Genomic DNA, 15,287 nt, shown 5'->3' on the forward strand with positions numbered 1-15,287 from the left:
TCCACTTTCAGTGTAGTAATTAATGTTCAGTGAGCCTGTAAATTCAAATGAGTTTTATGTCAAACGTAACTGAACAAGAACTGGCTTTTCTGTACTAGCTACGAACGAAGCCAGGGACAGGATACCCTTAATCAGGGAAATTGCTAAGTAATAGAGCCCAACTAAAATTTGTATGATAATGAAACGGGCCACGGAGCGTTTACGGCGCTTGCACGGTGATTTCGTGTCGTAAAATGATTTAACCACAGTGCGGGAGATGACGGACTTTTTTAAATACAAGTATGACAAGGATGCGAGCGACTTGCGATGAGTTTTGAGGACGCGATGGTATGGTAATGTTGGGACAAAACAAGAAGCTTGCTGGGCTAAAAATTGGCCTAAACGTATATTTTCGTCAGACGTGACTGAAAATTTTTACGTACGTAGTCATGCAATGATGTTGTTTTCCTTATTGTATAACCGTTCAAAGATATAGAAACCTACTTGTATTTGCCCTAATAGAAAATAAATAATCTAGGATTTAGTATAGGGTAAGTAAATAGGTATGGGAATTAGAAAAAAATATTCCACTGTTGTCAAAATCCAAAACAGTTTGTTGTTGTTTTGTGCCGGTGCCTAAATCGCCTAATAACTCCAACAATTACAACCCAAACTGTTTTTACTGCTTCTAATAGATAGGCCAGATCATTCTCCGGTCGTGACGAATGGTGTAATTGTTGTATTGGTTCACGAGAGAAATAATTACCTATGGAAGTTACATTTGGAGGCACCGGACCGAAACGGTGAGAATCTTTTCGTCCAATCTATATTTGATACTGAACGGAACCTCGTGGCTTTGAACCACAATGCGGTGTTTTATATTATTTCTACGTTAGAACCATCCAACACAAAATGCGGTTATAAAATATCTACGTTAGAAACGTCCAATAAAATACCAATCTTATTTAATTCAGCATAGAGCTTCTTTTCATTAATCCGAGATTCCGATTCGGAATTGATGTTTTTATAAGCGTGAAAACCATTTTAGATTAGCAACATGTTTTTATTTGGATTGGAACATGAAAATGCTATACCAAAACAACGGTCATAAAAACGGCCTAACGGATTTCGTATCCAATACCATTTAGTTATGCATTAGTTTTGCTTATTTTTGGAAAATTTTCACATTACAATTCGCGAATACATCTAAAGTTGAGACATTTTCTCTGCCAAATATGGTTAGGACAAAGAAGTTAGATACGAAAATAACTTACCTTTTGACTAAACGGTATCGAGACAAATAAAATGCTTGAAAGCTTTTGATGGTTGCTTTATACAGACCTGCGGTTTTACGGGCCACGGCCCACGGATATAATACTCGAATACTGAAACTCGATACTGATGGTAGAACGTCCGAAGATCGTCGTATAACGGGCAGCCACTGAAGTAGGTGGGTCGTGGGAGACCATGTATTTCGGAGTTGCCGCATCATGGGAACGAAGATTCGATTTCAACCGTGTTAATTCCGATCGCGTTTGGAGTTTAGTAGGGACAGTCACGTAATGTCGTTAGACGGGTGGTAGTCGGCTATGGTTTTCAACAGTGAAGTAACGAGTATGGGAACTGTTATAGATGCAAAACATTTATTGTTTTAGAGTATGTAATAAAGATTTATAATTACTTGACTCAACTGCATTACTCAGCAATTATTAAAGGACAGTCGAACTTGGTCTTTTGTTTAGTTAGCTTAGCGTTATGCTTACATTTAATACACAAAAAAGTTTCTTCAAATACCTACACTAAAAATGAAACTTCTGAGTGGATTCAAAACTGCACTAATAATAGGTACTAGGTAATTGCTTAGTTTCTAACTGCTTTGCATAACGCAATTATTTGTTCAAAACTAAATCAAGATTCTGAACTGAAAAGTGGACTCCTAAGGACTTCAGTGTCATGACGTGTTTTAATTAAAGTGCGCGAACTTGCCCAGAATAGGCGAGTGGCATGAATTATGTCAAGTTAAAATGTATAACCGTAACTGACTAGGTACCGGTTAAGGTTATACGAAAGTTTGTGTCAAACTGCTAACTGAATATAATTACGAACCACTACCGTCTCTATTATTATCATAAAAATGGTATTGTTAATTAAGTAGGTAAAAAAACCCCATATCAAACTAAACTCTGTGCCATCTTAAGTAGGTAGTTACAAGTATAACCTGTTGCAGTACTTACATTATAAAATGTTGTACCTAGTTTAAAATTGCGTATTGATAATTACCATAACAATAGGTTTATCACATAAGTGCTTTTATATCAAAGCTTATGTGCCTAATTACCACGTCAGGCCCCAGCACATACCAAAGCGGCTTATCTGTCGTATTATCAGAAGCATCTAACTATTTGGCCATCAAATACCTGTTAGAGAGGAAGCAGATGTCAAGCGCGAGTCCGTTACGGTAAATGCGCCGGAGTCGTTTTTACGGCGAACAACAGGACGCACTTAGTTGTGGAATTCGTAGCTTGAAGCTCGCGCAAAAAGCACATACTAGATTTATGTCCGTGGATGAGTTTTATTACTGTAATAATTTATTGAATGGGCCTAGACTAGACCACATGATGCGCGGTTTTTGTCTCCTGCATCCCACCTGATGGAAAGTGATGATCAGGTCCTACCATTACTGGGAATCAAACCCGGGACTTCTGGGTGTGAGACAGGTGGTCTTACCACTATAGAGGCATTTTGAAATGGCATAAAGACGGATGAGTATTAAGGCTCTATGTGGTCATATTTATTATGGGTTCTATAATATAATTTATTAAAAACTATATTATTGTTCGTTGACAACTGCCAGGATTCATAGAAATGGAATGCAATTGCGTATTTACATTTATAAAATGAATCAGGTTTATTAAAGACTCAATTTGATAATATTCTGTTTGGACTATGTAGTTAATTTATGTTAATTACTTAAATCTGTGCGGAAAAGTTCCTAGAGTGCTTATTTCACATAATTGTATGCACTAAGTTCTAATTAACTAATGCAATCTACAATAAGCCTTTCTCTTGCTCTGTATTCAGACTTTAGAGCCTTTGTAAAAATGTTGGCTGCCCTTTCATTTCGGATCCTTTTACATACCAGACAGGTATTATTCCAAAAGTTGGATCCTCCTTTAATGAGTTCCGAGTACATTTTTGTTTTGGGGTATGATTAGATGTACTCGTAGATACAGAAAACGGTGGTGCTGCGATTGCAATCAAAGCGTCGGATCCAATCGAATTAATCTGCCTTTGAGGACCGTTTGTTGGCGCCTGATTAATAAATCGACGTGTACGCCAGACGGTGCCTCGTAATCTTATGGCAGGGTTAGGCGTATTTTTGAACTCTTGTAGAGTCAACGCAAATCTTTATTTATAAATAAATTGAATAAATCGAACTGCCTATGTTGAGAAGAGACTCAAATCGCTACGAAAAACTATCGATTTTTTTTGTTGCAAAACCGCCAAGTACTATTACAACTAAATACTCGTAAGTTGCCACAGTCTTCAGTTTTTGTCGCGACAATTTTGTATACCTACATACTTTTTTATCGTATTGATAGTTAAAGTTCCCTTGTGCCAGTGTTTATGAGCCTAGAACCACCACCTGCTATGGGGTAGGGGTAAAAGCCATTATATTATTATGTCAGTCTGTACTAAGTTAAAAAAATACAAATATCGAAATAAATGGATAGTGATTATATTTAAAATTTCGCACAAACCTGCGAAATAAATCCAAGCCTAGTCACCAAGCTACATCATAATTTATCTGTTTCTTTAAAACGGATTCTGAAGAAAAAACATAATCATGCAAAGCACCAGACGCTCAGAGCCGAATAAAAAGGCTGTGTAATTAAAAAGTTAGTTTTTATCGGCAAGCAGTCAGGCCCAAAGCGAAATGAACGTGCACTTCGCCAAAGCAATGGTTGGTAGGGAATGAAATCCTCCCATTCATTCGTTCATTCATTTATAAAACGCATTACCCCCGCGCGCCGTGCCGTGGACCCCATCCTGAACGGAATACGTTACGGGAATCCCTTGTGGTGATGTCAGTGCAAATATCGATAAATAAATTATTCGATATTTGTTTACATGATGTAAAAAAGTTAACTGTGAGCAAAAACGCATTTTTCGTAAAGCATTCATTATGATAGTTATAGCATTTATAGCAGAAATATTACAAACAAGACTGCAATCAGATTTGGTATTGCAATCATGAATCATTGCAACCCAGGTTTAAGCCCCTAATCATAGGTATCAACTTAGGTATATTGAGCGGCATCAAGATTCTGTAAAGCTACTAAGTTGCTGTTGCTTTGCTCCTTATTAATTGGGATTTACTCTACCACAACGTACTTAAAAAAATACAGTTTCAAAAATTGTTATTAACATCGATATATCGATATCCGCACATCCTTACGCTGCAGCGCAGAATAAGAAGTGAGACGGTGGATTCTGCCACGCTTCGGGAACCGTAGGTGGGTTTAGTCGCGGACGCGGTCTTTGTGAATATCGGGCGTTTTGTATTCACCTTTAATAAAACACCGGGGGAGGGATGAATACGTCAGTTCGCCCGAGAAATTCAAGTTTGCTGCAATATTTCGATATCTATTCACAATAATATTTTAAAAAGAATATTTTTCCTGCTGATCTGTTGCTCAATTTTGAATAGGAATTTATTATTGTTTGAAAAGACGATACAGTGAAGAAATTCACTGACAGTTCTACATAATTTATTCACCTAATGTGATTACAATATCGTAAGTTTGCATGTTCAAGATATCCTTCTTAATAAAGCCGTTTTGAAAGATAACTAAATAGTGTACCCTAGATATAGAACGATAGTAGGTACAACGGTTACAGCCACTTTTTCCATTATCCTTATTGGCAATTCGAACAGGGGCGAAGATTCTTATCAGTCCAAATAGTGGTTTAGCGCCCTCACTGGGATCCAATGAGGACGATATATGAGCCCATCCAACTTATCCCGCGGAGCGCACTTTATTTAACGAAAACACTGATTTTTTCATCCTGGGGGTAAGCAGATTTATTTCCCGACTCATTTCCCTAAAACCCACTCCGTTTAATAACCCTAAAAGAGCCGCCAGATACCTCACACGGAATCCGTGGGATTTTCGCCTGGCCCGCGATCGCGTTCCAATGGCCCGCCCTGTCGATATCGCCTATTCGCCGACTGAACGAGCTATTTCATTATTCAGCCTCACCGACTCCACTAGAGATTGCCGCGATAGGATTGACTAATTTTGCAGTATTCCTTAGACGAGCGCGCGTCTTCATTTGGGCTAAGACCATTTTGCGGGCTTAGACAGCGATCCGCGCGATATCACCGGCATAAGCACCTCATTTGCAGCTCCAATGCTACCTCCCTAAACTCCCCCGCAACCTCATCTCTCTCACAATAATGCAAATGACTACTTTTAATTTTACAACACACTCAATTTCACTTTTAATAACAAACCTGCTTTTATTTGTGGTAGCCAAAGTTTCGGAATGTCTGCGAGCGCAGACGTGCGGTCTAGACTACTATGGATGCAGTGGCGAACTAACTTCTATTCCTGAAAGCACTTGGGAATAATGGCATACTTTGTAAAGCAAACTTGGTCGTGACGCGGCTATGTAAAAGGGTAAAGGGTAAAGGGTATGACAAGGAAATCTTATTATGTTACCGACAGATTTGCTTAAGCGCACCGCTCGAAAGACAGTTGAGTAGTAATGTTAGTGGTGTGTAATCGGGAGGGCTTTCAATCGCCCGGCTCGCCAAACCACGGCGGAGTCAAAGCAAGTCGGGTAGCGCTTTAAGCGCTTTGACGCAGCGCAGGCGGCGGCCGCTTGCCATTAGGAGCCAAGTGGCAAGTTTTGTTCTCAGCTCATGGGCGATTCATCGGCGCCTCTCCTTAGGTAGGGCACGCTTGAATGCCGCCTTGGCACTCCTCATTATTGCGTTTATAAAGGCGCCCATACAGACCCTGATTCACTAAGACCCGGTGAAAGAGAAAATGGGATTGTGTAGACGTTTTGTTCGCTAAGTTCCTTTTTCTCCGCTGGTATGTATCTTCGCTGAGTTATTTTGTGGCGACGTTCTTATTGTGAGCGTAACGACTGGCATTTCGCTCTGTTCTTGGGTTAACGTTAATCATTAAAGTAATAGGAGGACACAAAGTTTGACATAGTTAACCTACGTTTTTGTGGTTTAAAGTAAGGTGTTGTTTGATGCACTTTCTTTGTTACCTTTTAATATTTTCTTTTTATACTCTGTCGAGGTTATTATTTATTTTCGTTGATAACACACGAATGCCAGTGATGCATGCATAAAGGACCAATACGTAGCCATATAGCACCTCAATTCAGCTGCCCTGAAATTAATAAATCAAGTTATATAAACGCTTTGAAGTGGCTGGCGATCTCTAATAGGCGTTTGATTGCAAAATCAATAGCGAACGGCGCGAAACTATTGGCAGGTGGGCTCCCTGGATATTAAAATTTGTTTGGTGCCGCAGTATAACGAGAACAGCAAAATAATCTCCAATAGAGCAACATTATGCATTTTCTCAGGAATAAGACTGTTTTCAAGAATTTCAACGGCACGTTCAGGCGGTCATATCGTCAGGATGCGACTTCTCTAGAACGATGCGGGAAAAGGATAGTTTGTTAAAGTTTTATATTCTTTGTTAAGTCATAAATTAGATAATTAACTCAATAACCTTCAGATATTTTTTTTTATATTACAAATGCTATGCAAATAAATAGCTTGATAAGCGGAATCTTATTGTGTGTGAGGCTCTATTTCTTTATGTTACTCGTTAGAATTTATCTCGTGGAACCCTAAGTGGTCGCATGAGACCGCGGTAACAATTGATTTCTATTGTGTCTCGATTCGCTGGTATTGTGGACTCAAGACTGTCTTTTCTTCCTCACCTGTCGTCGATTAGGGTGCGGATACGTAACTAATCATCGTTTGTCCGAATTAATGTTCAGGTAATTAAAACCCACCCGCAATTCCGCCGTCTGGCGCAATAAAAGCGTTCGCGAAATCATTTGCTTCCTAAAAACTACTATAAATTACAGCCATTTTGACCATAATTAGTACGTGCTTATTAGCAATAAAATGCTGTCGAGGGATGTTCGGTGATGTCATAGGCTTTTATATTAATTTAATGTTTGTTGTTTTGAATGTGATGTAGTTGGTTGATAACAAAAATGTACATTTTTTGGACATGATGTTGATGTTGTTTTTGTTTGATGATAGAGGTTAATTTAATAATGTAATATATTATTATATGATTTCAATAACACAAGTATTGTGATAACTAGATAACTAAAGGAAGATTTTTAAATTCTTCGGGGAATCAAAAATCTTTTGAAACCACGATTGAAAATTTAATAGGATGCAGGAAAATTTATACATTCTAGGTAGAGTTGTTATAAATGCTAACTATCGCAATAAAGGCCTATTTGAAATTGCACAATAGAAGTTTATTTATGAGCCTTTTATTCGGTGTACAAACGTGATTAAAAAATAGAAAGACATTTCTTTTCTATAAGTATTTAGACCTGGACTTCTTTACTCTAGATCTAGAATGTCTGCCACATTACGCTGGTCCAGCTAATTATACCAAAATCGAAAGAAAACTCGATAACTACTTTTACCAATTTGGCCAAACCCGCATGCTAACTCCATTGCAGTGAAGTGGAAGAAAAACTAGCTACGTTCTTGTAATACAACGTGTAGTTGCGAACTGGAAATCGAATCAACGGCAGTCGCTCTTGCTTTTTGCTCCGGGCACTATCGGGCTCCTCAGTTGCCGAGTAAGTTTTCTCATTATGCTCCTTACTGGCCCTCACCATCACTGTTAAAGGTATATTCACATTATGAGGTCGTGCGTGGGAGAGGCTATGTACAAAAATATGTTCTTTTAGATAGCTCTTATTAGAGCATATTCTATTCTATAGTACTTAGGAGAAAACCAATTTTGACTCCGTGAGTTCTCCGTTTTTCCACGTGGTGTGGGCGGAATGTGTATTATTGTTTGGTGTACATTTATTATGACATTTGTATGAGACTCTGCTGATGCAAATACATATTTAGGCTATGCACTTTACATAGCAAAGTACTTACTTCAATATAGCAAAGCATAGGCTAGCACGATCGGAGGTCTCTCTGGAAAACTTACAAATGAAACACGTCGCCTGAAATTCCGCGCACGCCCCTCAAATATGAATATACCTTTATGTTTACCAAACTTCGGGCCTTTTACAGTCAAGAGACATATGCGCCGATAAAATTATCTATTTCAATACTTTCAACATAAAACTTTTCGGCTTAAGATTCGACTATTTTAAAAACAGCAGCGCACAACTTAAGCAACTCATAAAAGCGAGAGGGCCACTATGTTTTCTTGGGGAGAGCGCGAGAAGCGGTTAGCCGACTTTTACACTGGTTTTATTGTCTTGGCTCCCCTCGTAAACCCTCCTTTGTGTTAGTAACGTCTCAAGTTGTATTAACACCGTGATAACTTTAGTGCGCCCGAACCCGGTTGTCCACAATTAGGCCGAACTAACTGGATAGTTTTGATAATAATTTAAATGGGGCCGATGACGTTGCCCGTTAATAATACGAAAGGTTCCAGGCCCTTTGATATTGAATTTGGTCGCGGAAACTGTAATAATAAATTACGACCCTCCACCTCGTGGTGTTTAGGTGCTATGGCATAATTAGGGGCGCCATTTCAACATTAAATATGCACGAGTAACAAATTAAAGTTCATTCCGAACTAATACCCCGAAAAAAGAACAAAGCAGAGACGGCAAAAAGTTTCCTGTTATTCAAAATAACATTAGCCAGTCACTCACAAACAAAACAAAAGTCTGTTACAATTACAAATCCCGCATCCAAACGGTATAACACTCAAACTTTTCAATAAAGAAATATTTAATTTCCATTTGAAGAGCTTCACCGGGGCGAAAACAAAACGAAAAGCTGAAAACATACTGGGTTTTATGAAAGCGAAACGGGACGAGCGTCGTTGGCCGCTGTTCATTTTTGAGGGCAGCGATTTCAGCGACAAGAATTTTCCAACGAATTTAGCGGTTTCAATCGATGACGTCGGTAATGGAAAAGTTCAATAGGCAACAACAAAGGCCGATACAAGTTAACGAAGCTCACGAAAGCAAAATTCACGATGGGAGCGCACTCTCGCGGACAGGAAATTAAAAGACAAAAGAGTGCCGGCCAGAGCAGTTTAGGCTCGGAAATGGAGGGCGTGCCCCGACTCTTTCTCATCTTTTCATAGGCGTTTCCGACCGCGGTAATCTAAGCATTGCCTAGCGTAAATATTTTGACAGGTGATGTTGTTTGAGTCATCACAGCCTGATTACTACGTAAAACGTTTCTGCCTTTGACATTTTAAGCTTGTATGTAACTTTTAGGGGTGACTTTTGAATCTTAATTCTATTTGCATTTCATTTGAATAGAGGATACGAGTATTTGAAAACGCAAATTACTTTTTTAAAGTTGGGCTTAGAAATCCTCGATACCTTTAAATTACTCGTGATTGAACTCAACCTACTTACAGCGTAAGAGCATTTCAAAGTATTCAATTAATTTAGACTTAACGAGTCAGGTTCATCTAGCTAAGAGAACCTTTCGGATTCGAAAGAAATCGTATGAATACTAATTCTGTGAAGTAATCTTTAAAGGCAGTTCGCGCGAAAGATCAGATTTTCATCATTATTTTGTAAGCACCCCTCAGTATGATTAACTTGCCTATCTTTTGCTTCGTGATCCAGAATACGTTTGGAATGTAATAGAATTAATCCGGTCTAATACGGGACGTCTGATGTGTATCGAGTGTGTATACGTATGGTTTCTGTAATTCAGGCAGGCTGCGTAATCCATTCATGTTTCGTATCCAGTTACGGAGGGAGTCGTATTCTTGCATCCTTACATTCGCTGCCTTTTGGGAGCTAAACGCTTAACAATCCACGAGTTGTCTCGCTGTTCATTAACATCAAACAATTTGTTAGACAGCGTTATCTCCACACAAACTCTTCACTTATTCACAAGCTCTTACAAGTTAACATCTTGTAACATCAGATAATTTTATTTCATATCTAAATTTTCGTTTGCTACACAAATGGTTGTTTGTAAACCGGTTAGCATAATACAGCCGACAATAAATGACAAAGCGGCAGAACCAGCTCAACAATCACAACTTTGTTTCCTAATTTAATTTGCATTTCGAATCAAAAACTTTCCGTGACACTGTTTTGCATTATTAATACTTTAGCATGGCGTGATCTCCCGGGAGGCGCACTAGAGGCCATAAATTGAATTCCAACCTTCGCAATTAGTTATTCCCGCGCGTGAAAACTTTCGAGATCGTTCGCCTTCGTTAACAGATGTTACGGTGCTATTCATTATACATTCTGTCGAATTGTAAAGCCGAACATTTAATTTAAAGTACCAAACGCTCCTTTGTTAAATTGACGAACATTTGGGAAGGCATTGTTGAGGAGTCGTTCAGGCACGAGGATTAGCGGTGCCGGTGCTAGCCGCTGCTTCCCCGTTCCCTCACATTTGTCTTGATGGGGTAAATATCCGAATACCGAATCGAGGTGAATTAATCAGCTTTCCATCTGCGTGCCTGAAACAAGAGCGCCGCGTGCAATATTAATGATCAAAGCCAACCGCCATTAGTGTTTTCCTCAAGTTAGCTTGTTGCCTTATGCGATAGGCCTCGTAAGATAATAAAAAAGTTTTTGTGGCCAAGCAACCATTTCGCCGCCGTAGCACGTCTCTTATCGGCCTAATTTGGATCAAACAATTCCATTCCCCCTCATACAAATTGCGGAGAGGCACATTTGTTATCTGCAGTTTTCGCCAGAAATTATATTAAGATTTTGTCGAGCGATAATGTTGTGTATTTTTACTTGCCTCTCCCGCGGTCTAGGGCGATGTACCCTTAGGGAGCGTCCGGATTTTATGATAACAATAAATTACTGGAAAAATAAACTGGATTCCATCTATTCCGTGGCAACGAGATTTTGTTTCCAGCTTCGCCTTGCGAGATTGTATTGTATTCGTACATTTGAACTTAATTTTCTTTATATACAATTTATTTGCGCAGATAGGAAAAGAACAATAGGTTGTTATTTGCGGTGCCTTTATTACTTCAGTGGTCGATTTAATCGTGTTGCTAATAGATTGTTTTTGTGTTTCAGGTAACCGGTGGCGTATACATGAGATGTTATGGGCTCACGCAGCGTAGCGAAGTGGCGCTGGTGGGTGGTGGTGGTGGCCTGCGCGTGGGGCGTCGCGGCGCGCACGCTCTGCCCCGCGCGATGCGCCTGCGACGACACTCTGCGCGCCGCCTCCTGCGCCAACGCCAGCCTCGAGATCGTCCCCATACAACTCAACCCAGAGGCCACCCACATCAACCTCACGCACAACGCCATCGACAACCTCCTCTACACATTCGGCTTCTACACCCAGCTCACCATCCTAGACATCTCCTACAACAAAATTCAAGACTTAGGTAGTAAAAACTTTGAGAACAACCAGGAGATGACGCATCTCAATGTCAGCCACAATTTCCTCAAGCGCCTAGATAAGGATACGTTTATTGGACTGAAGGGACTCGTCGACTTAGACTTGTCCGATAACGAAATATCAAATATTCACGCACAGACCTTCAAAGCTTTATCTGTACTGGAAAAGCTCGATTTATCTAACAATAAGCTGGTTAGCTTCGAAGCGAACACATTCGAACCCCTGACGGCATTGAAGATCTTATCGCTGAAGAATAATTCCATATTGGATATACCGTCGGCTAATCTTTTATTCGTCGTTCATTTAGAATATTTAGATTTATCAGAAAATTTAATACAGCAAGTTTCCAAACATGGGATACCATATTTGAAGGAATTGAAGAATTTAGATTTGAATAGCAATATTATTGATAACGTGGACCAACTAGGATTCCACAGATTGCCTTCTCTGAGGCACTTAGATCTGAGTGATAATAACATGACGACGATTCCCACATCTGCACTGTCGAAACTATCAAACTTGTCGCATTTATATCTCAGTGGCAACTTTTTTCAAAACGTAACAGCTCTCTCGTTTCAAAGTCTGTTCCATTTGAAGCATTTACATCTGAGCAGACTTTACGAACTAGATAAAATCGATTCGAAAGCTTTTGTCGACAACATAAATCTACAGAAGATATGGATGAACGAAAATGTTAAAGTAAGTGAAGTTCCCCCGAGACTGTTTCATGGCAATCCTAAGCTGACTCACATTTACATGAGGAACAATGCTTTAGAAACGCTAGAAGCGTCTCACTTCCCGATTGATAGACTGCAAGAATTAGAGATCTCTGGTAATCCGTACGTCTGCAATTGTTCGATATTGTGGCTTTGGAAGCTTGCGAGAGAAAGTGAAATAAGCCATAGAAAATCTGGAAACGCAAGTACGATTCTAAAAATAGACTATGAGGACGTGAGGTGTTCAGCTCCAGAACACTTGAAGGAGATGATATTTATCCAGGTTCCCGAATCGGAATTTGGGTGCTCAAATGGGTGGGTGATAGTGGCGGTTGTGGTGCTAACTGTGAGTATCGTTATAAGTGTGGTTGGTGGAGTTTTATATTTTATGGGACCTTTGAAGAAGTGCAAAGGAGATAAGTCGAAGCAAGTGATGACGAGTGTCATGTTGAACGGTGACGTGTCAAAGTTGAGTAACGGTTTAGGTTATTCAACGAGGAGTAGGGAGCAAGAGAACAAGAGAGACGTGGACCGGTACCTGATGATCGGTTCGTCTGTGACAAATAACTTCCATTCGTTAAACCCCCCGTGGCATAGTGTAGATAAGAACCCGTACTACCAAGAGGACAGTGAAGAACACATCTACCAACAATTTGCGTACGAAACTATCCCACATCATAGAACGCCGGAGAAACCACACATAGTGTACGTCTAACAAAAGTTTTGCGCAAAGGACAATGTCGCAGATATATTCTTTGGCGCGTTACATGTATAAACTGAAAAGTGTATTGTCAACACGACAAGGAACATTGAATATGCAATAATGTAAATAGTGATACGATTGAAATTGTAATATGTGATAGCTTTGTAAATAAACGTGTAAATATGATGAAATTGCGAATAAAGACATGAATAAAGACGCTGTTCTCGATTTTGTACTTAAATCAATTGGTCAGGTTAACGGCCGTATACTGAAACGATATGTAGGTAGGTACTTAAACGACTTTACGACATCACCTGTTATTAATATAACGTCTTTTAGACTGTAGTGGAAATGTGTGTCTGCAAAGTACAGATGCAAATATTTTTTTCTTTGGTCAATGGTCATGTTGATCTTTTTGAAGAAAATTTTAAAAATATATTGGATTTAAGCAACGTTTCAGTATTTGGCCGTGTATTTATTGAGGTGGACGTAACAGGACAAAATAGTGTTAATCATTGTATGACGTTGTCATCTGTATGGATGCTCAAAATATGTATGTTCGATGGCAGCACATCAACCTATACACTGTGGCATCTTAAGTGGTTGTATTAGGTGCTATTTTGCAACAAAAATGTATAGTCTGATGTGCTGTCGACTGCAAGTTATAATCCCATCAAAAACAATACTTGTCAAAAAACCAAGTCTCGCAACTCAGTTGTTCTACGGTAAAAAGTTGTGAGATCCATGTAATACCAAGTCCAGGCCAGGAAATCTTTAACGTTTTACATAAATTATTGACTTGGCCATCGCACTAAATAATTTAATTTACACGTGTTTTCATGCGATGGCCAAGTTAATAGATTGATTTTGTCCTAAATAGTCCAGGAGCTAGACTCCATTTTTTTCATAGCATAGGTGATCACAGGATCAATGTACTGTTTTGTTTATTAGTTCCTTTCAAATATGGGTACTCAATATTGTAAGTTGCTTGTGAAAAATCTTTAAGAGATAACGTGTACTAAATTAATAATAATCATTGTGTATTTGTATAGTACATTTGTATATTTTCTGAATTAAAACACCAATACTTGATGAAAACTTTGTACAAATATGAGCAATATAGATTACTAACTTCAAATACTATAATGTCGTTAATTTTATTCGAAACATTGTTATAGCTTACCTATTAGTTGTACTATATTAGAGAAATAAACCTTTTTGACTTATGTATCATGTGCTTAAGACATTTACCTACATACATAGCATGAAATATTATATAGAAACAATAATTATAAACCAGTTGCTCTGATGGGAAGGGGTACAAAATATAAATACAGTTTTATTGGCTATTTTTGTAAGTTCATTTCTGAAAACTTATTTAAAGGCATTTGTTTCGATAGATATCTGAAATTGATATTTTTATACGTAGATGGTATGCATTGAGGTTTGATTTTGAAGAGTCCGGCTTGAAATTGAATATAACAAGCAATAATTATATCCTACCTATTATAATTATGGTAAATAAATTAAATCCTTCCCTTTGATCCTAAAGTACCCACCTAATTTGCCTCTCGTCACTAAATTTAGAAATTTTGATTACTTTGGTAATTTGGTTAGTCAAATGACCCAGTTTGTCCTATAACCTAAAATATAAATCTATAAACAACTGAAAGGTATGACACCAATTTAGTATAAAGCGTACAAATTATTTAATATCTAGTCGAAGCCGGCCTCTCAGAATCATCGCGATATTTAGACAAGTATAAAAGTTATGATGGTAATTTTATATGTATAAATTTATTTAAATATTGAAATACATATAACCAATGAACACCATACCTATTCTGTCGATACCTACAGTCATACTAATAGAGTAAGGCTATTTATACATACTTACTAAAACTTTTGTTATTAAACTTATTTAAATATATAATGCATTAAAACAAACGACAATTAAACCATTAAAAAAATTACGTAAGCATTTTCATTTCTTGTTCTCGTAGGTTTAAGGGTCTCTCATGAGTTACAGTCACGCCATGTTTGTTTGCGAATATTCCTCTTTCTTTATAAAATTAACTGCATTTTTCATTTAGGGGAGAGGGGGGCATAGTGGAAGGGGTGGGCAAAGCGAAAAATTTGATTTTACCAACACTCTTTCACCCAACGGCACTCGTGCTTCACGTAAGCCAAGCACAGGGCCGACCAAGGTCATTGACCAAAATCAGTCCGGCTAGCGCCACCGAGCAGGCTACATGACTGCGCGATGTAGATCGAGTGAGTT

At 38.6% G+C, this 15,287-nt stretch overlaps 1 protein-coding gene across 1 annotated transcript in view; it reads left to right on the forward strand.

Annotated features, from left to right (window-relative positions):
- The window catches only part of LOC135087917 (protein artichoke-like), an 80,334-nt gene extending 65,355 nt beyond the window's left edge, over positions 1 to 14,979 (forward strand). Inside the window, exon 3 of the mRNA XM_063982775.1 lies at positions 11,260 to 14,979. Coding sequence (XP_063838845.1) covers positions 11,288 to 13,018 — 1,731 coding nt within the window. The 5' untranslated portion in view covers positions 11,260 to 11,287 and the 3' untranslated portion in view covers positions 13,019 to 14,979. The remainder of the gene's footprint in view (positions 1 to 11,259) is intronic.
- Positions 14,980 to 15,287: the final 308 nt, after the last annotated feature.

The sequence above is a fragment of the Ostrinia nubilalis genome, chromosome 1 (assembly GCF_963855985.1).
Source record: "Ostrinia nubilalis chromosome 1, ilOstNubi1.1, whole genome shotgun sequence".
Lineage (NCBI taxonomy): Eukaryota > Metazoa > Arthropoda > Insecta > Lepidoptera > Crambidae > Ostrinia > Ostrinia nubilalis.